This window comes from Hypanus sabinus, unplaced genomic scaffold, assembly GCF_030144855.1.
Source record: "Hypanus sabinus isolate sHypSab1 unplaced genomic scaffold, sHypSab1.hap1 scaffold_824, whole genome shotgun sequence".
Classification (NCBI taxonomy): Eukaryota; Metazoa; Chordata; class Chondrichthyes; order Myliobatiformes; family Dasyatidae; genus Hypanus; species Hypanus sabinus.
Genome location: NW_026781677.1, coordinates 23,578 through 50,902, shown reverse-complemented (window position 1 = coordinate 50,902; position 27,325 = coordinate 23,578). Strand labels below are relative to the sequence as shown.

The window sequence follows — 27,325 nt, the reverse complement described above, 5'->3', positions numbered from 1 at the left end:
ATCCTTTCCACACCCACTCTGTCTCGGCCTTTCACCATTCGAATGGTTTCAATGAGATCCTCCTCTTCGTTCTAAATTCCAGCAAGTGCAGACCCAGAGCCATCAAAAGTTCCTGGTATGATAAACCTTTCATTCCAGGAATTATCCTAATGAACGTCCTCTTGAACTTCTCCAACACCAGCATATCTCTACTAAGATGAGGAGCCCAAAACTGTACACAATCCTCAAGGTGAGACCTCTCCAGTACCTTGTGAAGACTCAACATCGCATCCCTGCTCTTGTATTCTAGAACCCTTGAAATGAATGGTAACATTGCATTTGCCTTCCTCGCCACTGACTCCACCTGCAAGTTAACAGTCACAGAGTTCTGCACAAGTCCGTGGCATAGACACCAATCCAGAAATTACCAACTGGGAGGTCCTGCTTCTCAGCTTTCGACTTGGCTTTCTAAATTTTCTTTTCAGGACCTCTTTGCTTTCCCTTCCTAATGTCATTGAGGTTGTCACTCTCTGTGTCTGACACAGGAATTTTATGATGGGACTGTCTGGAGGGAGAATGTTCTCAAAGTCCTACCCTGAGAGTGTACGATGGGATCGGGTGGAGGGAATTTTCTCTGTGTCTGAGCCCGAGAGTGTGTGGTGGAACGATGCACATGGATCTTCACACAGTGCTTGACTACAGGACTATTTGTTGGGACAGTGTTTTGGGAGCTTAATACTCTGGCTGACTCCGGGAGTCTGCGTTCTGAAGGGCTGGGGGTAACTTAATCCTTTGCCTAACCCCGGAAGTGTGTGATGGTATGCCGTGGTGAGAGCTCCACTCTGTGTTTGACCCTGGGAATGTGTGATTGGACTGTGTTTTATGAACCACTCTTCGTCTGACCCAGAAATGTATGATGGGATGATATGGACAGAGGTACACTCTGTTTCTGACACTGGGACTGTGCGAATAGATGGGTAGGAGGAAGATTAAAACTGTGACTGATTCTTGGAGTGTGTCATGGGAATATGCAGGAGAAGCTTCAGTCAGTGTCTGACAATGGGAGTATGTGATGGTGAAATGCAGAGGGAGCTTCACTCTGGGCATGACACGGAGAGTGTGTATTGGGACGGCATAGAGGGAGCTTCACTATGTGTGTGACCTGGGAGTGTGTAATGGGATCCTTCGTGGGGAGCTTAAGTCAGTGTCAGACACTGGGGGTATGAGATGGGCGGTGTAGAGGGAGCTTCACACCGTGTTGATTGCTTCTGTTCGATTCCCCATCCCTGTCTTGTTTGCGACCTTTGTCGATGCAGGTCAGATACCATGCAGTGTATGAGCTTCCAATATCTTTTGTCGTTGTTGTCTGCGGGAGCAAGGAGAGCACGCAGGAAGGTGGGGGTCAGGGGAGTGCATGATTCTGGGGTATGAGGAAGCGGTGTGTCAGACTGACTGGTGGATGAGGAGTGAAGAGGTCCTGAAGAAAAGACGCCACCAGACTGACATACTTCAGCCTGGAGCTGAGACGCTGCTGTACCAGTGTGAGGAGCTCGGACCTATTATTGCAGTTCACCAGGTGCGGGGGACAGCAGTAACCCCAGGTCACTGTTTCTCCTCTAATGAGACTCAAGTCCGACACCAAATCAGGAAGTGACAGCGGTTTATTGATTTCATCATGTCAAATGTAAATTAAGCAATGTGTGAGCTTCTAACGTGTGGGAATAAATAAGCTGTTCACGATTCACTCACAGTCACACACAAATAACTGACTGGCGACAACGAGTGACAGATTGAATCATCAGTCCCGTTTCTCACCGTCACTCTGCATCGGGGAACCGCTGATAATAAAATCACACTTCAGGGCCGTGTCCGGGATCGCTGCAGATCCAGGGTCACTGCCGAAGTATTTGTCAATTTAAGATCATTGTATCGGCCAGACAGCCGAAAGTACTGTCCTCAGCAAAGTAAACAAAAGGATTCTCTCCCCGGATAATCCCACCCCGGGATACTCATGTCCTAGAATGAACCCGGCCACTGGGCTCTTTCTGACTGTGCAATTCCGCAGAGCCTAACTTGTGTGAGATCTCGAACCTGGTCATGTGTCAGAATCAGCGGCATTGGACAAGAGGAGGAAATACGTCACTGCAGGATAGCTTCAAAAGTCACAAAGCGCGAGACCAGAGCCAGTTCCGTTAGATCCATTAGGAATCAAACCTGGAGTGCGGGCATTAAAGAGGAGCTTGGGGAATCAGCGAAAATGTCACCATAAGTGTGGGGATGTTCACGCATTCAGATGTTCAAAGGATCACTATCAGTCCGGGTCTCTGATCCTGCACCAATCTTAGTTCCTTCTCCCTGGCCTTACTGAACCGATTCCCCACCAGTCTGAAACACATTCAAGAACAGAGATGAAATAAACAGTTTACACATCAGTGTCAGTACCAGTGGACGAGGATAATGTTTCAAGATTGCTTACAGACCAGTATCCCTGATATTTTATCACATTGAACGTTAACACAAACACTCACCGGATCCACTCCAGATTTGGGAGGGTCAATATGAGGCGACAGAGAGCGGGTGCTGATCGGTCTGTGAGGGAGTTAATTCCCAGGTTCAGCTCCGTCAATGATCTGTTTGTACTGAGTGCGGAGACGAGATGCTCAGCACCAGAATCTGTGAGACCAACCTTCTTCAGCCTGCAGATAACGAGAGAGAGTGGGAATGAAAGACAGAGAGACAGGGTTGGTACAAATCCCCAGTGTTTATCAGTAACACTGATAAACCATTAATGTTCAGGGTCAGACACCCGGTGACTGTAAACACAGTCTCCCACAGTTTGGTACTTACTCAATTTTCTGTATTTTACTCTCCGGGTTCCCCAGAGCCGCAGATACCAGTTTCACTCCTGAATCTCCCAGTTTATTATCACTCAGGTCCAGCTCCGTCAGTGATGGGTTTGTACTGAGAGCGGAGACGAGATCCTCAGCACCAGAATCTGTGAGACCGACATCCCTCAACCTGGAGATGAGAGAGGCAAACAGTGAATAACACAGAGATACAGGAGACGGTACAAATCCCCAGTGCTTATCAGTAACACAATTACTGATCACATTAATGTTCAGTGTCAGACACCCAGTGACTGTAAATAAAATCTCCAACAATTTGGTATTTACCCCAGTGTCTGTATTATACACTCCGGGTTCCTCAGAGCCGCAGACACCAGTTTCACTCCTGAATCACGCAGTTCATTTTCACTGACGTTCAGCTCCGTTAGTAATCGGTTTGTTCTGAGAGTCGAGACGAGATCCACGGCACCTGAATCTGTGAGACCAACATGGTTCAGCCTGGAGGTGAGAGAGAGTGAGGGTGAAGGTCACAGAGAGACAGGAGACTGGACAAATCCCCAGTGTTTATCAGTAACACAATTATTGATCATATTAATGTTCAGTGTCAGACACCCAGTGACGGTAAACACAACCTGCGACAGTCTGGTACTTACCACAGTTGCTGTATTTTACACTCCGGGTTCCTCAGAGCCGCAGAAACCAGTTTCACTCCAGAATCTCCCAGTTTATTTGCCCCAAGTCTAAAGCCAAACAGACAAATTGATGAAAAAAGTGATTCAAAAACCGTGAGTCTGAGAAAACCTCTCTCACTCGGATATTTCAGGAAACATTAAAATCTTCAGTAAATCAGTGATCGGAGTTCCCATCACTGTCAATGTCCCTCACTGACCAGCTCCAGGGTATTCACCGAATGTCAGTAATTTAGTCTGTCGGTGTGACACTGTAAACTGCACAGATTCTGTCTCACTCCCAGACGGTGAAAATAAGCGTTACTGACATGAGAGCATTGGTAGGGTCATGGCAGAAATGTGGGAGATATACCCACAGTGAGGAGGATTTGTGAATTATAAATTCACAAATTATAACTCCGATAGGAGATGTGGAAGAGGCACCACCTGAGGAAAAGGGATAGGAAGACAGAACATGTAGGAGTAAGGGTAATGGGGAAGAGAGATCCAACAGGAGGCAGGAGAATGGGGAAGAATCCATAATGATAGGTTGATCCAGTAAAATATTGCACGGAAGGGGTGTGTCTGAACTGAGACACAAATTTGGAAGGAGAGATGAGCCCATTGATTCTGAGTATCTAGTAGTGAGTGATGGTGATAGTCACACACGGGGAAGGGCAGTGGGAGGACAATCTCACAATGGTATTTATTTCCTTCTCACTGGGACAGTCTGCTGACGGTCTCTTGTCCCTCACCGGGAAGGGGGTGTGAATCTCTGACCCACCTGCTGCAGTCAGTGTCGGTCTGGGTGTCAGTAACAGTGAGAAGGAACATTGTCAATGGACGTGTCACAGGCAGTGAGAAACACGGCCATTCCTGTGATTTACTACCATTAAACCAATGGCCGTTGTTCACTGATCTGATGAAGTCTCCAACATCCCTTCACAAGGAATCACAGAACCTTCTCGTCCTGGGAATTACTGACCTATACCATGGTTATTTGACACAGTCTTTTATTACCCAATATCCTATAGTTTTACCCAACTCGTTTTACATTGAAACAGGACAATGGAACAGTTTCATAGTTCAGAGAGACAAATCAAGTTACCTCAACTCCTGGCACTTGTGCAGCCCGGGTCCCAGCCGCTGGATTCCTTCACACTGAATGTGACAGTTCTCCACGTCGAGGTGTTTTATCGTATCACAGATTCCGATGACATGAGACAGGACCGCGCAGTCAATCGGGGTCAGTGTCATTCCACTGAATGAAAGTGTTTTCACAGATCCCAGTGCGGCCTGAGCCAGCCAGCGATTCTGAGACTCAAACAGATAGTGCAATGTGTTCAAGAGGCTCCTTTTACCAGCTTCACTCCTCGTGTTTCCACTCTGGCATTTAACCTCCTCCTTCACCCAGTCAATCACCTGGCAGGTTGTTTCATGAGGAAATGGACCCAGAAACTCCTCCAGGGTCCGAGTTGTCATTGGGGAGGAGAGACCAGCAACAAAACGGAGAAATACCTCAAATCGCCCATCTGCCGTGTTCTGGGCTTCAGTGAGAAATTTCAGGATATTCCCGGGATGTGGATTCAGGAATTGTGCGACTGCAGCTACAAACTCTTGGATAGTGAGGTGTGGGAATGTGTACACCGCACACGGGGGAGCATCCCCTCCTTCCAATAGCTCCACCAGGAACCCGGACAGGAACTGGGAAGGCTGAAGATTGTTCTTGATCAAATCTCCATCTGTAAACACAATCGTCCTATCATACACTCCTCTGAAGGCCATCTGACCAACCCTGAGTAACACATCACGGGGATTCTCAATCTCACGGCCGTGGTTTTTCAGTATGTTGTAAATATAGTAGGAGTACAGTTGGGTGATGGTCTTGGGAACACGCTGCGGGTCCCTGACTCTTTGTGTGAAGAAGGGACCCAGTGCCAGAGCGAGGATCCAGCAGTAGGAGGGGTTGTAGCTCATGGTGTACAGGATCTCGTTCTCCTTCACATATTCGAAAACAGCTGCTGCCACCGTCCGATCTTCAAAATGTCTGATGAAATATTCCTTCCGTTTTTCATCAACCAATCCCAGGATTTCCGCCCAGACACTAATCTCTGCCTTTTCCAATAAGGGTAATGCAGTGGTTCGGCTGGTCACCAGCACTGAACACCCTGGGAGCAACTTACCCTGGATTAAACTGTACACAATGTCAGACACTTCACACCACCACTCGGGATCTGAGCACTGGTGGTCGCATTCTATATCTCTTTGATTGTCAGCAAAATGAATTGTGTGCTTAAATTCATCCAAACCATCAAATATAAACAACAATCCCTCTGGGTTTTTCCAGACCTCTCTCAGGATATTCCCAAAGTAAGGATACTGATCCAAAATCAGTTCCCTCAAGTTTATCCGACAATTAATGGTGTTTAAATTCCGGAATTTGAAATTGAAGACAAACTGGAATTGCTGATATATTTTCCCTGTGGCCCAGTCGTAAACAATCTTTTGCACCATTGTTGTTTTCCCAATCCCAGGGATTCCGACCAATGCTGCGGAACTCCCAGATTTGGATTTAGTCTGGGAAAAGGTGCTCTGGAACAAATGATCTATCCCGATTTTTTCCAGCTGTCCACTGGGATGCTTCTGTCTCCACTCCTCGTGGACTCTGCCTCTTGCCAGTAGCTCATGTTCCACCAGACTCCGATCTCGAACAGTAGAAATGACCGTGAGCTCAGCGTATCGATCAACCAGCTGGAAAACCTTCACCTTCTCCCTCATCAGGATCGTGTTCACTCTCAGTGTTTCAGTTTGTGCCTGCAGAGTCTCCTTGTGTATCTGTTGAACGTCTTTCATGGGAACAGAGAACATAGTCAAAATGTTCAGTAGCTCAACTGACAAAGAATATTATAACTGCATTTCAAGATTCAGTGTTTGAGATTACATGAATTAATTCAATGCATCCATGGATATTTGGACATAAAGTAAAATGCTGTTAACAGATATCGGAACTAACAGCGATGTATGTCTTAGAAAAGATACAATACTGATATTGTGATACTAGTTACATGTGAAGGCGAACATTCCCCTGATATCCTATTCCAATCCTGACTGCACATCCGACACAACAACATTTCACACGATTTAACGCATTGTTTGCATCATTATCAAACGATGTTAATGTTGATTTGCTGTGGAAATATGGAGAGCAGGACACTGTGCATTTTGGCAAGTGTCCACTGCTCTCGCATCGAAACAGGAGCAGAATATGCGGGAAATACTCCGGTCGGGCAGCCTCTGTGGAGAGAGTCACAGTGATGTTTCGTAATGATAACGCAACGGAATGAGAAGAAAGAAAGCTAGTAGTTTTTAATTTCAGTGATGGAGGAGGGCTGGAAAAGTGGAGATGAATCTCCATGAATGGGAGAGACCAGAAGCATCTCAGTGATGGACGTCGTATTTGTCAAAGAGCTTAGTGAAGTGTTAGCAACTGGTGACGATCACTCTGTGAGACACTGTATTGTTGACAACAATAAATCGGTAAATTGCCATATTATTGACACATGCACCGAGGTACAATAGACAACCTTTCTGCATGAGACGCAAATACATCATTTCATCATATCAGCGCAATGAGGCCGTACAAGGAAAATGAGAACAGAATAGCTCAGGGAAACAGTGTTTCAGTTGCTGAGAAAATGCAGAGCAGGCAGACAATAAGGTACAAGGCCAAAGGGTCATTGGCAGGTCAGATTTTAATTGAACTACGCTGCTAAACTGCAGAGATCCTCACCTAAAACTACTGTACTGTAGCCTCAGATATTTGCTACTAATGTGTAAAGGCTGCAGACTGAGGCTGTCACTTTTAAACACCATTGCAAAGCCTTTATATTGAACCTTCATTTTGTCTTTTATTTCCTAGTTTGCACTTTATCCCATTGTAATGCACTATGAACTACATCGTCATGATAAGAATTGCTTTATTAATAGGTTATGATTTATTTTTTCTAAGCTCAAACTGGTTTTGCCTGAGGTGCAGGCAAACTAAACACACTCATCTCTCAATTGATAGGAAATTCCGGACTACTCTAGTGGTGTTTAACAGCGTTGCTTTCTGTGGATTTACATAAATATTCCTTTGTAGAACTAATTGTTTAATGTTAATATGTAGTGACTTTGGGATGATACCAGTTGCAGATATTACTACTGGGACATAGTGCTGCACAGTCTTTCAGTTTATTTTGCTAATTCAGCAGATTTCTGGTGTTTTTCAGCAATTGATTTCTGTATGTCACGTGTGTTTGGAATGGTTATGTCTAATCAGTAAGTAAGTTCTTCTTGCCTTTTTATCCTGGATACATAGTCCTATCTGTAAAGATGGATCAGCCATAGTGTAATTTGCAGGACTCTGATTCTAAAACTGAATCAGTTTTGTCTTTATAGTAAGGTACTGTGTCTTTTAAGAATGTGCACTGTGAAGCAATATTTTGATGAATGATGCTTTCCACTGTAATTAATCAATACTGCAAGATCTTGTAATGTGTTGGATTGTATCTCTTGTCTTTGTCTGAATTTATCATCTTCAATTTGTTGGTCTTTTGCTTTTGTATTTTAGATATTTTTGTGCTAACCAACTGTTCCCATGTTGCCATAAGAAATCCTTCTGTTTCTGGGATGAAACCTTCAATTCAGAGCCAGCCGTTCTTGTCAAAATCTAGTCTGCTCAAATCGTGGCGATATCTTCCATGGATGGACGTTGTTCCATTCGTTATCTTTTTAGAACCATAGAACCATAGAACATTACAGCACCAAACAGGCCTTTTGGCCTTTCATGGCTGTGCCAAACCATTTTTCTGCCTAGTCCCACTGACCTGCACCTGGGCAATACCCCTCCAAACCCCTCTCATCCATATACCTGTCCAAGTTTTTCTTAAATGTCAAAAGTGAACCCGCATTCCCCATTTCATCTGACAGCTCATTCCACACTCCCACCACTCTGCGTGAAGAATCCCCCCACCCTAATGTCCCCTTTAAACTTTCCCCCCTTCACCCTTAACCCATGTCCTCTGTTTATTTTTTTCTCCCCTAGCCTCAGTGCCAAAAGCCGGCTTGCATTCACTCTATCTATACCCATCATAATTGTATATACACTCTAACAAATTTACCCTCATTCTCCTACACTCCAGGGAATAAATTCCTAAACTAGTCAACTGTTCTCTGTAGCTCAGTTTCTCGAGTCCCGGCAACATCCTTGTAAACCTTCTCTGCACTCTTTGAACATTATTAATATCCTTCCTGTAATTCGGAGATCAACACTGCACACAATACTCCAATTTCGGTCTCACCAATGTCTTATACAACCTCACCATTACATTCCAACTCTTATACGCAATACTTTGATTTATAAAGAACAATGTACCAAAAGCTCTCTTTACTACTCTTGTCTAGCTGTGACGCCACTTTTAGGGAATTTTGTATCTGTATTCCTAGATCCCTCTGTTCTACTGGACTCCTCAGTGTTGAACCGCCCCTCGCTTTCGCCTCAGACCCTGATACTCTATCGTTTATCAGTCTGGCCAAGAGCTTAAATCATCATCCAAGCACCACTTCACTCACTTCGATACGGTCTGGGGGCGTAGACTCCGGTATCGTCCTGTACCCGAGTTTTCAACTTCAACCCGGCCCCCAGTGCCTTCCAAACATCTGGTTCTGTCACTTCAATACTCCGGGGAACTGTACCCAACATTTCCAACTCGGCCTGGTGCACAAGTCAATCGGACGTCGGGATTCTCCTGGCTCTCGGCCTCAGCCCTGCCGCATCAAATTGCCTCCAAGTCCAAAGGAAAGTTATAGGCTATTGCTTAACCTCAGTGCGTTCGAGTGCACATAATGTGTTCCTAAAACTTTTCATTTCAGTCCCTCTTTTTTTCTTTTTAAGTTTTCCAGATCGGTAACAGACCAACGTATTGCGCCAAAAGAATATTAATATAGGTATAGCGAAAGCGTTTATCACTATGCTGCATTTTGACCATTGCATTGCCGATTTTCTTAAGCATTGAAGTAAATTCCAATTAAACATTTCCCTTTATTGCAGTATGAGGTATTCTCATTGTTTGTTGATATCGACAATACTTATATAATTCATATTCATCCATCGGTTGCATTGTATTCTGCTGATGGCACAGGGGAAAAAGTGGTTCCTTGTGTTAATGTCCTCAAGCTCCAGTACCTCCTCCCCAACTGTAGCAATAAGAATTGGGCATGGCATGAGTGCTGCGGTTCCTAACTGATGGATGTGCCTCTTCGGAGCATCGGCCTTTGAAGATGTAAAAAGACCCTGATGGTTGTTATATACAGACCCCCAAACAGTAAAAGGATGTGATCGCAAAATTACAACGGGAGATAGAAAATGCATGCCAAAAGGTAAATGTCACAATTGTCATGGGGGATTTCAATTTGCAGGTAGGATTGGATAGTCAGGATGTTGTGGGTTTCCAAGAGGAGGAATCTCTTGAATGCCTGTGGTTGAGACCACTAGTGGATCAGCTATTTTGGATTGCGTATTGTGCAATAGACTGGAATTGATCAGAGAGCATTAGGTAAAAAACCCTATCGGGGTAAGTGACTATAATATGATGGCCTTCACCCTGAAATTTGAGAAGGAGAAGTTAAGGTCAGATATATCAATATTACAGTGGAGTAAAGTAAATTATAGAGGCATGAGATAGGGGGTGTGCAGAATTGATTGGAAAATAACACCGGCAGGAATTACGGCAGAGCAGCAATGGCTGGAATTTCTGTAAGCAATTCAGAAGGCACTTGATATATACGTCCCAAGGAGGAAGAAGTGTTCCAAAAACAAGAAGACACAACCGTGGCTAACAAAGGAAGTCAATCCCAAAGAGAGTGAGCATAACAGAACAGTGGGAAATTAGAGGAAGCTTTTAAATATCAATAAATATCAACTAAAAATCATGAAGTTAAAGATGGAATATGACAGTAAGCTAGACAATTATATAAAAAGTCGATTCCAGAAGTTTCTTCAGATGCATAAAAGAGAAGAAAGAATGGATATTGGACCGCTTGAAAATGAGGCTGAAGATGTACTAATGTGGGACAAGCAAATGGTGGACGATCTGAAAAAGTATTTTGCATCAATCTTCATGTGGAAGTCATCAGCAGTATGGTGGAAGTTCCAGGTATTGACGGGTCATTAGTGTCTGAAGTTACTATTACTACAGAGAAGGTTCTTTGGAAGATGAACGATCTGAAGTTAGACAATGTTGGGATCAGATAGGATGCTCAGAGATCTTGACACCTTTTTGAAGACAGGTGTGTGCCCCCTCATCTTACTCTTTGTGAAGTCCAATATCAATTCCCTTGTCCTACTTTCATTGTGTACAAGATTGTGGCTACAACACCACTCAACAAGCTGAAATGTTTCCCTCCTCTACGCACTTCCATCACCATCTGAAACTCTGACAATAATAGTTGTGTCTTCAGCAACGTTAGAGATAGCACTAGAGCTGCGTCTAGCCACACAATTATGGATGCAGAGAGAAAAGAACAGTGGGATAAGCACACATCATTAAGTTGCGCCAGTATTGATTATCAGCGAAGTGGAGATATTATTTCCATTCCGCACAGACAGTGGTCTTCTGGTGAGGAACTTAACGATTCATTTGCAGTGATAGGTTCGGCAGCCCAGGTTCTGGAGCTTTTTGATCATACCTGTTGAAACGATCGTGTTATATCGGAAGGAAGTATTATTAACCTCCAGGTGATCAATGGCCACGGAAAGAGCCAATGAAATCGCATCCGCTGTAGACAATAGTGGTGATATGCAAATTACATTGGGTCTATGTCCTAGCTGAGGCAGGGGTTGATTCAAGCCATAATCAACCTCTCAAAGCCCTTCATTGTGGAACTGAGTGCTGCGGGAAATAGTCATTAAGGCATCTCACCCTGTTCTTCTTGGGAATTGGTATGACTTCTCCCTATTAAAGCAGGTGGGAACTTACAATCGGAGCAATGAGAAGTTGAAAATACCATTGAATTCACACGACAGTTAGTACACCCAAAATTTCAGAGCCCTACCAGGTCCGGCATCGGGGCAACTCCCTTGCAAGCACTTAACATATTGAAAGACCTTCCGAGATCGGCTTCCGAGTCAAAGATCCCAGGGTCAGTGGATGCTGCCGTGACCCTCATTGCAGTAGTTGTATTCTCCATTTCAATGCGTGCATAAAAGCTGTTAATCCCCACTGGGAGCGAAACTTCTCCGCAATTCATTGTAAGTTTGCGCTTTGTGGGAAGTAATGGCCTGTAAGCACTGCCAGAGTTGACGTGCATCCAATCACGCCTCCAACCTCAATCAGAATGGATATTTTGCTCATGAGATAATCCTCCGTATGTCATACCTGGCCTTCTTGCGCAATCTTGGATCACCACACTTTAATGCACCTTAATGCACTTTAATGTCCTTCCCCAGACGTTTACAAATCTCTTGGTACATCTACGGTTTTTGATTCAGCTATGTATAATATATTCTGGTAGGCATAGACATATCCACACAGGTTTTTAGAGTTAGTGATAACTGGGGAGTATTTATTCAGATTTGAATAAAAACGCTGAACAGTCCAGTCTATGAACTCAAAGTTGTTTTGTAAGTGCTCCTGTGTCTCCTGTATCTACACCTTATTGGTCCCCTCTACTGTTGCCGTGGTCTTCAATATCTATCCATAGATCAGACTTTCCAAATTACAAGTGTAGGATGGCACTGTAAGTGAGATGATGGTAGCATCACAGTGGACCTATGTGTTACTCCTCTGGTTCCACAAGTGATATGTTGTTAATAACTATTTAGAGACTGTTTCACGCTAGCTCGGTTAAAAATCCCCAAGACGACGGGGAAAACATCAGGGTGTGCTGTTCTTTGATGCCTGTCGCCCCGCTCAATAGAGACTGTTGGACTCGGGCCTGTGGTGGGCTATACACAGCTACCAAGATGATGGCTGACAACTCCCATGAGAGATAAAATGGAGTATAGTTTTTCCCAAGATTTTCCAGGTTCAGAGAGCAGGACTGGAATAGAACTGCCATGTTTGTACACCACCAGCAGTGGATAATGAAGCATGCTCCTACTCCTCTGCCTTTGAAATATTCATCAGTCCCATCTTGACAGTAAATGTGATGTCAGCAATCTGTAAAACTGCATCTAGAATGACAGGGATATCCAGGTCTCCCTCAAGCAGAAGAACACAACAATCCGGAATATCCTTCTGAACAACAATCATCCTCTGCAAACTTCGATTATATTTTCCAGAAACTGTATATCTGTCAGCAAAATTGCATGCAGGTATGAACCCTCTTCTCGGTAAACAAACTTTTAATCCAGCCCAGTTTCTGCTTTCTGCTTTCCGTAAACGGGAAACGCTCTAGCGACTGGAGACCAGCATCCGATATTTATCAGCTTTGAGTAGCAATAGTGTAGCAATAGAGATTTTAGCCGCCTTAACATGATGTTGCTTCTGCATTATTTAAGTGTTTAATTGTGGATTCCAGCTCTAGAAATCTAACATGAGAATATTTGATTTATTTCCATCAGGGCTGCTTGCATGAGTGGCCATCTTAATGATACTACAAAATCTGTTGTATGTTCTGCATTTATCAAGACCAAAGTTGATGTTTCTATCTTTTCAAAATAGCTCTACTATTTGAATTAATTGTTGTACCTTTTATGGATGGAGTCTATAATTTTAATTCATCCATGTATCCATGTATAGAAGGTATGCCAAGGTATAATTTGTTTGTCTGTATGTTTTAATTTGCTAATTTGTTACCCTATCTTTATACAATTCAGTAAATTAGAGAGAAAATTTTAAACCAGGCAAAACCACCGTGGATTCAGAGTCGCACTGAGAAATATCTCGTTTTATTTATTGGTGGTTGTTCTTTTTTGATTGAGAATAGACAGTGCGATTTGAGCACGCCAATGCTTCATCATATATTGTGCGAATTTCACAAGTGTTGTGTGTATTTGTGTACATTATGAACTATTAACAATGACTGTGGGACAGAATCAAATGTTTTTGATAGTCATTGTAACAAAGTGAATGATTTTTTGCTTTTCCTGTTGGCTTGAATTGGCTATTCTCAGTTGTTCCTTACAGTCTTTCATACCCTTACCGCACACTTTCTGCTCTTCGCAAGTATACTGTGGTTACCTAAATGAGCGGTGATTAGTAGTGAGATGCATGATGTTAAATTTCATATTTAGATTGTAAAACAATAGGACGCTATTTTGATGGGTTATTTGTGATTTCTCCTTTAGGCAAAAGATCCGCTTTATATTATTATTCAAAAGTAATTATTATTATCTCACCTCTTTCAAGTATGGACTTTTTAAAAAATTAAACAGCAGATGTTTCTTCTGGATAATCCCAGAGGAGGGGACGTCCTCACCACTCCCCTCAAATGCACCCTAATAAAATGTCTGAGGATCTTATGTTTCACTGAAATCTAATCTTAAATGTCTAAACTCCAACAGGTATAAACTCAGTCTTCCTTCATAAATCATGTGAATAAAACTCCAGAAGAGGTCATTTTCTCTGTTGTTTTATGCCAGTGGCTTACAACTCGCAGAATACGCCTTATTATATCTAAGAAATGTTATGAAATGTGTTGCTTTTTGGCACAGTAGAGCACAGGACATAAAAACTAGTATAATTGACAATAGGAAATGAAAGAACTATATACCGCAAAGCAGGATTAGCAAGGTCGTGTTCATGGACTGTTCAGAAGGCTAACTTAGAAGAAGAATCTGCTCTTGAATCAATTTGCATCAATTGCAAATCAGGGAAAGAAAACCCATCAACAACACGGACAATACAATCCGATGGAATGCAACACTGCAAGAAGTATAATTTAAATAACAGATGAATGAATCAATTGATCAGATGGTCAGTATTTTTACAAGTGCTGCTGAAGGATTAGTGGTGCTGACATTGTAAGAACCTCTCAGCTCTTCTTCAACAAAGCATCATATCACATTTATGGAGAAAAGAACTGAGACATTGATTTACATTACACTTAAAACAGTGAACCTCTTCAGGACTCATGCCAATAGGTTCAGAAACAGTTATTATCCCTCAACAAATAATTCCTCAAACAGAGCAGAAACTACACTTGCCCCATTGGATTGTTCCCACATCCTATGAATCCGCTTATATATTTATTATTATGTATTTCTTCTGTATTTTCAGTCTTTTGTATCTTGCAGACTGGTTGTCCAACCTGTTCGGTACAGTCCTTCACTGGCCCTATTATGGTTATTGTACTTATTGAGTATGCCAGGAACAAAATGAATCTTAGGGTCGCATATGGTGTCATATAAGGGGTGATAATAAACTTACTTTTTACTTTGATATTATATGTATTGTAAATAAGAGCTCACCTTAACATAGAACGTGACCTTTTATTAGTCTTAGAAATGCAGAATTAAATTTGTCCTTGATACTTTCAGGTTTATGTATCTTCTGCCCAATGAAGAAGTGAAAATATTTGAGTTGGATTAAGATCAAGCAGCAAGACGATCCCCCGCCCCCTGCGTGAGGTCCTCTGAAATTTACCTTTCAATTTATTGTACTCTTACTCTAAGATAACTAACCCAGATGTCCCGACTTTCAACTTTCTACGTAACTCCCTAAAATCTCTCGTCAGGACCTAATCACATTTCCTACTTGTGTCATTTGTGCCAATTTGTTTCAAGACCTCTGGCTACTTTAGAATGCTATGGATCCATTCTGAGACATCCGTGACACTGACACCTGGGAAGCAGCATACCATCTGTGTATCTCTATCGTGCCCACAGAACCTCGTCGCTTATCCTCCGACAATGGCATTTCCTATCACCACTGCCGTCCTATTCACCTCTCGTCCCTTCTAAGCCACAACACCAGACTCTGTCCGAGAAACCCTGTGATGCAGCTCTCCCTGGTTAGACATCCTCTTCAACAGTATCTAAAGTGATATACTCATTATAGAGGGAAACGGCCACAAGTAGACTATGTACTGATTGTGCATTTCTTTTCCTTCTCCTGACAGTCACCCAGCTCACTGCCTCTTGCCCCCTCCCTGCAGCTCCTATCTATCACCTCCTCATTCTCCCGTATGAGCAAAACTTCCTCGAGTTGCTACTCCAGTGCTGTAGCTGGGTGCACCTGCCGCTGTTGTGGTTGTCCAGGAGATTGGAAGTCTCCAAGAACTCGCACATCTCAGCACAGTACAAAAGACTGCTCCTGGAGGTACTCTCACTCCACGCTCCATTCCTATGCCCTAACAGATAAGGAATGCGGAATTACTAACAAAAACGGAATCTTACCAGATACTTCCCATAGCCCAAGCCTGAAGAGCCAAAACTACATCACACTCTGACCCACTCACAGCAATGATGGCCTGATGAATGATCGCTTCACTTGCCCTTGCATTATTTTGAATGATTAAGAAAGACAGATAACGTATAAAGAAGTGACCCACGACTGGGAATGTCATCACTCACCTATCAGTTGAGTGGGTAATTCAGATAACCCTCGGGCGATGTTAATGTATTCCTCTGGATCAGGGTCTGTTTAATTCAAAGAAAAACGTCCTTGAAAACAGAACTAAAATAATGTAAACTGTTTATTTCAATGTGCCTTTGTGTTCAGTGCGTGGTTTTAACATACCGAGCTTCTGTATTTCCCTCAGTATTCTGTCCAACTTCGGTAACTCAGTCCTCCATGTCACAAAGGATTCCCACATCGCCCTCCGAGTCTGGGAGCCTTTGCCCATCACCAAACTGAGGAAGAGTCTGGAACTTTCTGCCCGTTTTCCCTTCTCTGTCAGCTCAGTGACTTTCTATAAAAGGAAAACAATGAATTTATTGTGGAGCAGATAGAAAGTCAGAAAGAGTTTACATATGATCCTGTAAGCTCCTGTTGCTTTAATAAGAATTGAATAAATTTAAGAATTTATGTCTGACATGTTAGATGTTTCTTCTGGCACAACAACTTCTGATATAAAACCTACACCACATATTTAGCCATAGGTTTGAGGATTAGTGCAGCAAAGACTTCTATGAATGTTATTTTTCATCCAAAGAAAAAATTTCCAGGGACGTTCCTGATAGGGTCTGCATTACCACAATTATGCGGAAACAAAGCAGAGTAAATCAGCATGTAACAACAAAAGCAAGAGTGAGGGGGGGGGGGTCTGAGGGAGCAAAACAAAAATGAATTTTGGGACCGAATCTCAGACACATGGGGAGAAAATTGAATTTTCAGAAGCTGAAATGCAGGTAATCAGAACAGCCACATTCAGATTAACAGGCATTCAGCATGGCCTGGAACATATACGGGTGGGAATCATATCTGTAAATACATGTTAAATAACTACTATTACAAATCCAATGTTGACTCTTCATCCCTATTTGACCGTTGAGGAGTAACAGTTTATAACTGCTGATGAAAATAAATCACGTAGCCATGAGCGGGGATCTCCAGGATGAAGACCCGGTGCTGATGAAGGAACGATGAGATTTCCCAAAGTCAGGGTGAGCTGAGACGTGAAGTGGATGCGCCAGGTGGCGGTGAGCAACATATCCACTGCCTAGCTGTGGTTTGATGGATTTGCAGGTTTGGGAGATGCAATCAGTGCTGCTGAACTTCTGCACAAACTGCAGATAGTTCCTGACGGAGCAAAAGGATACGTAAAATTCATTAACTTGATGCCAGAACCATCTACCCTGCGTGATGCTCAGCTTCAGCTGTTGCAGGGGTAACATGCCGAGGCAAATGCCGGCGGTACCATCTTCAAAGTAATGAAATGATTCACTTCAACGAGACACATGCAGCCCCTGTCCTGCCCTTACAGTCATGTTTTGTATGAGATCTACTGACCGCCATGACGTGAATAGAATGAATTGACTTTCCGACTTACATTCTTAATATAATAGAGGAATAAAAATCTTTGTGTTACGTATCCATCTAAATGTGCAATGTGTAGTTTGAAGTAATTGATAATAAGTAGCAACACACAACAAATGCTGGTGGAAAGCAGCAGGACCCTTCGGCAGGACTAAGAGTCTCGACCCGAAACATCGACAGTGCTTCTCCCTATAGATGCTGCCTGGCCTGCTGCGTTCCACCAGCATTTTGTGTGTATTGCTTGAATTTCCAGCATCTGCAGATTTTCTGGTGTTTGTTTTCATAATAAGTAGTATGTACAACAGTCAATACAACATAGAAATACAGTTGTGTCAGCATGAAAAAATACAAGATTGCTCTTAATCAGGATATCAGGAGGGCCAGAATAAGGCACGAGGTTCTTTGAGCAGGCAGGTGATTCCAAATATCAAGGGATTCCTCATACATGTCAAGAGCAAAAGGGTTGTAGGGGTCAAAATTGGTCCTCTGGAATATCAGAATGGTATTTCATGCATGGAGCCAAAGGAGATGGGGGAGATTTTAAATGCATTCTTTACATTTTTATATATACTCAGGAGACGGACAAAGTATTTTGAAGTGAGGCCAAACTGCATCAACTTCATAAGATCTATACACATTATAGATAAGGTGTCTGCTATTTTGAGGTGAATCAGGGTGGATAAATCCCGAAGGCCTGACTAGGTGTTGCTTGCGGGAGGCAAGTGTACACATTGCCACGGCCCGGGCAGAGATAATAAAATCATCCTTAGTGATATCAGAAGAAGCAAAGGATTAGAGGATAATCAAAGTTGGAGGGAGGAGAAGATGGTGGCGCGACGCAGCGCTCGTGGTCTCTCCGGTGAACGATATCTGTTATTTGTTAAGTAGGTTACCGTGCACAATTCTGATTTGATGGAGATACACGTGAGAGCGCGGAGGAACATCTGGAGAAACTTCTGAAATGCCCGCTCCGCTGCCGCTGCTACTGTGCGGTCCGGAATCTCCGGAGGAGAAGGCCTCTGACCCCTCGGCTTTGCTTGTTTCGGCTGCCGGGACGAGGTCGAAGGCCCTCGGCAGAGGATGGCGCTTTGGAGGCTGTATCGGCGGGGCTGGTCGGAGGCTCGATGTTTTCGGACGGACTCAGAGTCTGCTGTGGTCCGGTGCTTCTAATGCATCAGTTGTTGGTGCCTGGAGGTTTATGGCAGGGAGAGTTTCTCCCTTTCTGCTGCTTGATATTGGGACAATTGTAGTCGATCGGGACTTGAGACTTTTTTTTAACCGTGCCCATGGTCTGCTTTTATCAAATTATGGTATTGCTTTGCACTGCTGTAGCTATATGTTATAATTATGTGGTTTTGTCAATGTGAGTCTTTGTTTTGTCTGTTTTTTTTTGTGACATCGCTCTGGAGGAACAATGTATCATTTCTTAATATATGCATACATTTCTAAATGACAATAAACGAGGACTAAGTGTCCTCATAACCTAAAAAAAAGTTGTTCTGCTGTTTCAGAAAGGATCTAAAATAACCCAGGGAATTATAGGTTGCTGACCCTGACCCCAGTCGTGGGAACGTTACTGGAAGGTATTCCAAGGGTTGGAATATATTGGTACTTAGATAGACGTGGTGATTGGGAATCGTCAGCATAGCTTCATGTGTGGCAGGTCGTGTCTAACGAATAGAAACATAGTAACCATACAGCACAATACAGGCCCTTCGGCCCACAAAGCAGTGCGGAACATGTTCCTACTTTAGAACTACCTAGGCTTTACCTATAACACTCTATTTTTCTAAGCTCCATGTAGCCATCCAGGAGTTTCTTAAGGGACCCTATCGTTTCCGCCTCCCCCAAAGCCGCTGGCAGCCCATCCCACACACTCACCACTCTCTGTGTAAAGAAAAACTTACCCCTGACATCTCTGTACCTACTTCCAAACACCTTAAATCTATGCCCTCTCGTGCTAGCCGTTTCAGCCCTGGGGAAAGGCCTTTGACTACCCACACGCTCAAAGCTTCTCATTATCTTGTACATCGCTATCAGGTCACCTCTCATCCTCAATCACTCTAAGAGAAACGGCTGAGTTCACTCAACCTATTCTCTTAGGACATGCTCCCCAATCCAGGCAGCATCCTTGTAAACATTCTCTGCACCCTTTCTATGGATTCCACGTCCCTCGCATAGTGAGGCGAACAGAATTGAGCACAGTACTCCAAGTGGGGTCTGACCAGGGTCCTGTATAGCTGCAGTATTAACTCTCGGCTCTTAAAGTCAATGCACTGCATGCCTTCACAGAGGCACAGAGTCAACCTGCTTAGCAGCTTTGGGAGACCTATGGACTCGGACCCCAAGATCCCTCTGATCCTCCACACTGCCAGGAGTCTTACCCTTAAAGCTATATTTTGCTATCATTATTGACCTACCAAAATGAACCAGCTCACACTTCTCTGGGTTGAACTCCATCTGCCACTTTTCAGCCCAGTTTTGCATCCTATCAATATCCTGTGTAACCTCTGACAGCCCTGCACACTATTCATAAAACTCCCAACCTTTGCGTCATCAGCAGATTTACTAACCCATCCCTCCACTTCCTCATCCAGGTTATTTATAAAAAGTCACGAAGTGTAGGGTTCTTTGAAAAAAAAGCACAGATTTTTTCAAGCAAGGTACCCGGAAAGTTGCTGAAGGCAAGACATTGATGTACTCTACATGAACTTTAGCAATGCACATGACAAGGTCCCACATAGGAGGTCGGTCAAGGAAGGTCAGTCACTCAGCATTCAAGATGTGTTAATAAAATGGATAAGTCTTTGGCTTCATGGGGAAAGCCAGAGAGTGGTAACAGATATTTGCCTCTCTGACTGGAGACCTGTGACGAGTGGAGTGCCGCAGTGATTGGTACTGCATCTGTTATTGTTTGCAGTCAATATCAATGATCTGTGTAATAACGCAGTTAACTGGTTCCGCAAATTTTGCGGAGGACACAAAGACTGGTACTATAGTGGACACCGAAGAACAGTAGAGCTTTCAGTGGCATCTGGACCAGCCGGAAACATGGGCTGAGCAATGGCAGATGGAATTTAATGCAGACAATTATGGTGTTGCACTTTGTAAGGACCAGCCAGGGTAAGTTTTGCACACTGAATGGCCAGGCACTGAAGAATGTGGTAGAAGAAAGGGATCTGGAAATAGAGGTACACAAATCATTGAAAGAGGTGGCCCAGGTAGATAGGTTCGTAAATCATCTTTTGTAACTCTGGCCTTCATATATCAAATTAATGATTACAGAGTTGGGATGCTATATTGAAGTTGTATAATACGCCGGTGAGGCCTAATTTGGAGGACTGCGTGCAGTTTAGGTCACCTATCTGCAAGAAAGATGCAAATAAGATTGAAGGTGCATAGGGAAAGTTGACCAAGATATTACTGGGACTGGACAGCATGAATTATAAGGAAATACTACTAACTGAATTCGCTCATAATACTTTGGGACGTAGAGGACTGAAGGGAGATTTGATAGAGGTTTACAGATAGGATAAACGCAAGCAGACTTTTACTACTAACGTTCGGTTAGACTACGACTAGAGGTCATGGGTTAACACAAAATGTTCAAGGGGAACATGAGGAGGTACCTTTTCACTCAGATGGTCGTGAAAGTCTGGAACAAGCGGTCAATGAAAGTGGAGCAAGCCAGGTGGATTTTGACTTTTAAGGGAAATTTCGATATGGATATGGATGGTAGTCGTATGGAGGGGCTGTGGTCTGTTTGGAGGTTGATGGGAGTAGGCAGTTTAAATGGTTCGGCAGGATATAGCTGGCGCAGTACTTCTCTATGAATCTTTGAATGGTCAGCCACCCATTTGTTTGGGAACTCAGATGGACAGCAGAGCAGGTGTGATTGGCAGCTTTCCCTCCCTCCTTCCCTCACTGACTGCAGTGAAGCCAGTGGGTCAACTGAACTTGACTGACAGCCCTGACGAGATGAGCATTGAATTATAGTCTGAATGCCTTTCCAACAGTCCAGATATACAGCCACTGTTCTTATACCCCACTGATAAATACCAGAGAGGAAAATGTGACACTGAAACTGTAGTTCCCAACACTCCACACCTTACCAGATTTCAAAGCTGCGGCCAGTTCTTCTGTAACAATTCAGGGATTTCGTTGGCCATGTAGAAATGTTAGAACATGTCGGAGATTAATATTGATCACTTTTCCCTCTGATACCAGTGACAATACATTAAATAGACTCACCCCATGTTCCTGTGCAGTGAAATGCCCCTCCTGTCTCATCATCCAACTGAGTCTTTCAACACCTTCTTCTATTGCTTGTTTCAGTCTGTCCCTGTAGAATTTCGTCAGTTGGTATAGTCGATATTCAGCCCTCTCTGCCAGGAGGTCAGAGATTGTAGACTCTGGGTCTGCGAAGATAAAAAGGAGGAAGTGGGCACCAACCCAAATATGCCTCTTCTCCACCGCTTTTACAGCACTCACAGCATGTCTTGAAACTCCTGCCTTCAGCTACAAACACAGATTTTCTCCCCAACTCCAACACTAGCCTTAAAGCCAACCCAACAACCCTCTGGGAGTTACTTTACCAGAAGGACCACATTTGCGAGAAATCAAACTCCCCACTCTACCCCCTCATTCGGTTCAATTTAGGATGGACAATAACTGGTAGGGATTCCAATGATATTCGCTTACCAGAGATACTCTATCCATCCAGGTGTCCCTTAATTCACATACCGGAAATGCACTCTTCATTTGTACAGCTCCATATTTTCTAGTACACATTTCCAGTAGTGGGGTAACCGGTGCACCACTACATCACATGTACCAGTCCCACACATTTCCCCTCCCCTCTGACCTACCCTCCAATAAGACCTCACATTTACCCTCCAGATTGGAAGACAGCAAATGTCACATAACTTTTTGAAAAAGGATGTATCAAAAGACGGGGGGACATGTGGATGTCGTATAATTGGATTTCCAGAAGGCGTTCGATAAGTAGCCGCACAAGAGACTTAAAAATAAGATATGGATGCACGGAGTCGGAGGAAGTGTATTGGCATGGATAGTCGATTGGCTAACGAATAGAAGGCAGAGAGTTGGTAAAAATGGGTGTTTCTCCGGTTGGCAGTCTGTGGCGAGTGGGGTGCCGCAGGGGTCAGTGCTGGGCCCGCAGATGTTTACCATTCAGATTGATGTTTTGAAAGAGTGGACTGAGTATACCGTAGAAAAATTTTGCTGATGACACTAAACTGAGTGGAAAAGGAGATTGTACAGATGATGTGGAGAGTCTGCAGAGGGATATAGATAGGTTAAGAGAGTAGGTCAATGTCTGGCAGATGGAATATAAACAATGCTGAATGCAATATCGTCCACTTTGGAAGGAATAATAGAAGAGCAAATATTATTTAAATGGTGAACGATTACAGCATGCTGTTGTGCAGAAAGACTTGGGAGAGCTTGTTCATGGATCGCAAAAAGTTGGCTTGCAGGTACAACAGGTTATTAAGAAAGCAAACAAAATGTTGGTCTTCATTGCTGGAGGGATTGAAATCAAGAGCAGGGAGCTCATGCTATAACTATACAGGGTACTGGTGCAGCCGCACCTGGAGTACTGCGTGCAGTTCTGCTCTCCATACTTGAGGAAGGATATATTGGCTTTGGAGGCAGTGCAGAGGAGGTTCTCCAGGTTGATTCCAGAAATGAAGGGGTTAACCTATGAGAGGAGAAAGAGTTGCCTGGGACTATATTCTGGAATTCAGAAGAATGAGAAGGGATCTTATATGAGCATACAAAATTTTGAAATGGATAGATATGATAGAAGTAGGAAAGTTGTTTGCTTTGGTCGGTGAGACTAGAACTAGGGGACATTGCCTTAAGATTCAGGGGAGAAGATTTAGGAAAGAGATGAGGAGAAACTGCTTTTCTCAAAGAGTGGTGAATCTGTGGAACTATCTGCCCAGTGAAGCAGTTGAGGCTTCCTCACTAAATATATTTAAGATACAGTTAGATAGATCTTTACATAGTAAGGGAATTAAGTGTTCAGGGGAAAACGCAGGTTGATGGAGCTGAGTTTACAGACAGATCAGCCAGGATCTAATAGAATGTCGGGGCAGCCTCGATGGGCTGGATGGCCTTACCCTGCTCCTATTTCTTATGCTCTTATGTTTTTTTATGTTCTCCTCCCTGCCACATTCTGCGAACACATCACCCTCATATTTCACTCACCCGCTCTTTGTTGGGGACTTGACAATTCCGTCTTTAATGAGCTTCCGAGCTCACAGACCGTGAGCCCACTTGTGCTGGTTCCAGAGCACGGATCATTGTCCCTGATACCTCTATGTCTGGGCTGATTTTGTTCGCCTTTCTCTGCAGCCGGACTGCATCCACCTGGGACATCGCTCTCAATCCGACTCTGCTTTGGTACCTTGCTTCCCGTGTCCTGATCATCTTCCATCGATGCATTGCCTGGGAAGAATCTCTTGACTGCTGTCCAGAACCATTTCCCACCTGAAATAAATGATGAGTTGCAAGTTATACTGAAGTGATTTGGAGCTGAGCAGAACAAGGATTCACAACTGAGCCAAAACTCTGGCTGACCAGATTTGGATTGGGACTGAGCTGGTGAACGTGAACTGCACTTCCTACTAGTTACTGATTCTGATAAACCGGTGACGGGACACATGCACTCCCAGAAAAAGAACAGGATAGACATAGTAATACTGATCACTATCTTGGCCCTGATGACCAGGAAATCTAAAGGGAACAGCGTCAGGTGATATCGGGAAATATTACTGAGTGTATTTTCCACAAGCAGAAAAATCCCTCAGTTACACGCTGTCCAATCGCCTGTGTCACACACAGATGAGTCACTGGATTACAGACTGTCCTATCCGTTTGATCACACATACTTTGTTCACTGTGCAACAAACTGTCCACACCACTGGGTGAAAAACAACTATTTGCTATGCATCTCCTGCCCTGTTTAATTTTACAAAATGAACCAATTCTTTGGTGCATCTTTCACGTTCATCTCAGTCCCCTTGTAAATGTACATAACCCCCTTCTCTGTCCGTTCTACCACCAATATCGCTGACATCTGCAAACTTCCGAACAACATTAACAACTTTACCTACCTAATTTTTAAAATAAGGAGCAAACAGTAGACCTTGTGCCCATCCACACTGCAGGTCATAAGCCTCCAAACTGAATAGCCCGCCAATTATTAACCTTCGTATTCCTTCCTCCTAGCCAGTATTGTATCCAGATGGCTGGCTTGCCCGCAAGAAAATAACCTCAGTATTTTTGTGGTGTCTATATGTACACTGATAATAAATTCAATTAACTTTGAATTCCGAAGTTTCCAGGTATACATTGTGTGGAGTTGACAAAATGTTTGCCCTTATTAGCTGCAGCGCAGAATACAGGCGCAGGGAGATCTTGTGACAAGGCTATAAACTGTTGGTTGGATCAGTTGGAATAGTGTGTGCGTTTCTGGTAACAACACTACAGGAAGGATGTATTAATACCGGAGAGATTGCAAATTGTACATTTCAATTACAAGAGATTGGATTGGATGAGCACATTTTCTGATTCAGAGTCTCAGCTCAGGCTTAGATTATTCATTTCCCTCCATAGTTGCTGCCTGACCTGCTGAGTTCCTCCATCACTGTGTGTGTGTGTGTGTGAGTGTGTGTGTGTGTGTGTGTGTGTGTGTGTGTGTGTGTGTGTGTGTGTGTGTGTGTGTGTGTGTGTGTGTGTGTGTGTGTTACCCGCTCTAGATTCCACCTTGAAATGCAATGGGGTTCATTTTATTCCGACACACCGATAACATTACATTGACCGGATTTTTTTTGATTCAATGTTTGTCTCCTGTGGTTTTATTTTTCCTGTGATATTTCAGCATTCAAACTCTTCTTTTTTTTTGAGATACCAAATTCACCATTTGTCCACAGCGCAGACATTCATTGGGGTATTAAAACACTGAAACAAACCACAGGTATATCTACATATCTACAGTAAGTTGTCTCCTGATCCTTTGCCATTCCAAACGCTGGCAATGTTCTCGGCTCGGCTATAAAAAATACATTTCGTAAACTCCCCTCATCTCCTTTGCGCAGCAGCCAAGAAGACCCAGAGGGGGTTGATAGCTGCCTTTCCAAAACATGAAATACTGTGTTATCACACAATTTCTGAAATTGCGGAAAAGTTCCTATCAGCTGGCACTGAGTTTTATTAATGAAAGTTGGCGATGTCTCACACATCAGTACCTCTCTAGAGGCAAAACAGACCCTGACTCTTGACTTTTACATAACCTACAAACCTGCTGTTGCATTCCTGTTTCACTCACCACCACCTAATTCGGAACCTACTGGTTCTTTCACACAAGAGAAGCTTCGCATGGCGAGCGGAGTGATTTCAACATTACCGGTGACAGGTCCCTGCGCTGCAACTGTTACGTTGTTCATTTACTCAAGGCCGCAATACCAGTAGGATCAATGGCCCTTTTGGATGAAACTTTAACATCTGTTAAACATCTGTGCAAGTTTCCTCATCTAAAATCTTGTGCAGTAACAGGACAGAAGTTTAATTATGAAGTTCCCAGTGAACATACCTGTAGCCATTCTGATTCTGACTGAAGATTGCTAATTGTCGTCGACTTGTTTACACTTTGCTTCCAGTGCGGGGAAGCTCCACCTGCTGATGATGCTGTGAATTACATAACAAGCAAACAGTGAGTCAGAGAACGATTGAAAATATGACAACAGGTCCATCCCCTGTATGATAGCAGCAGCAGTTGGATTAGGGGCCAACCCTTCCCCGTTTCTATTAACTTTTGTATGTCTGTTCAGTGATATCTGACGCTTCCTACTGATAGAGTCACAAATCAACAGAGCACCGATACAAACCCTTCTGCCCAAAGAGACAATGCCAACCACAGTGCCCACCAAGATGGTCCCAATTTCCTATGATGGATCCAGTTCTCTCCTGGCTTCCTCACTCCATCTACACATCCCAACTGCTTCAGTAATTAGACAATTGTGCCTGCCTCATACACGGGCAGTTCCCTTCACATAATCACCAAACTCTTGCGTGAAACCGTTGTTGGTTTTGCAATCTATTTACCACTCCTGCCAACTTCGATCACCTATAAGTTATGACAATCTTCACTGTCAGCACAGTCTACTAATTTTATGTCATCCGTGAACTTACTGGTCAAGACTTCTGCACTCCCATTCAAATCATTGCTAAAAAATAACGAATTTTAAAAGTTAATAGCCTGTAGCCCTGGCGGCACACCACTAGTTACCCACCTTGATCATGAGGAGAAAACGTCAATCACTATACTTTGCTTGCTACTTTTAAGCTAAAGTTAAATCCATCTAACTTGCTCTTTCTGTGGACCGCATTAGGGGCCTAATCTTTCAGACCAAGCTGCCATGTGGGATCTTATCAAGGATTTTGCTGAAGTCTAATACAGAACATCCATGGGAAAATATCTTCGAATTTTCACCTCTGCTTAATGTCTGGTTCACAGGTTCTGACAATGTATTTAGTAGAAAAGTACTTGATGACGTCAGGGTGCGCAAAGATAAAGCATTGGTTGTCATTTGCTTGTGAGGACTGAATGAACTGTGGTGTTTGTACATTGTGTTACAAAAAGGTTTGCTATCAGCTGAGGCTTCTATGTCGATATACTCGAGTGGAAGTAAATCATTGCAGCTTGCAACAACCAGAGCGGTCAATGACATGTTACTGTAGCTCATGGTAATTCCGTATTTCTGTAATCACTACAGCACGAAGCATTTATGGTATAAATTGTTATCACATTTTGAGATGATTATGCGGTAACGCAGACAAGCAA

At 43.4% G+C, this 27,325-nt stretch overlaps 1 protein-coding gene across 1 annotated transcript; it reads right to left on the bottom strand.

Annotated features, from left to right (window-relative positions):
* Positions 1–275: 275 nt before the first annotated feature.
* Positions 276–27,009, bottom strand: LOC132390265 (NACHT, LRR and PYD domains-containing protein 3-like). Its single transcript, XM_059962875.1, has 11 exons — positions 26,075–27,009; positions 23,689–23,970; positions 21,706–21,872; positions 16,216–16,387; positions 16,050–16,115; positions 4,602–6,339; positions 3,479–3,565; positions 3,153–3,323; positions 2,827–2,997; positions 2,508–2,675; positions 276–2,364 (listed from the first exon to the last, which is right to left on the bottom strand). The coding sequence occupies exons 1-11, from the start codon at positions 26,082–26,084 to the stop codon at positions 2,277–2,279; spliced, it is 3,120 nt and encodes a 1,039-aa protein (XP_059818858.1). The 5' UTR covers positions 26,085–27,009; the 3' UTR covers positions 276–2,276.
* Between the last annotated feature and the right edge of the window lie 316 nt (positions 27,010–27,325).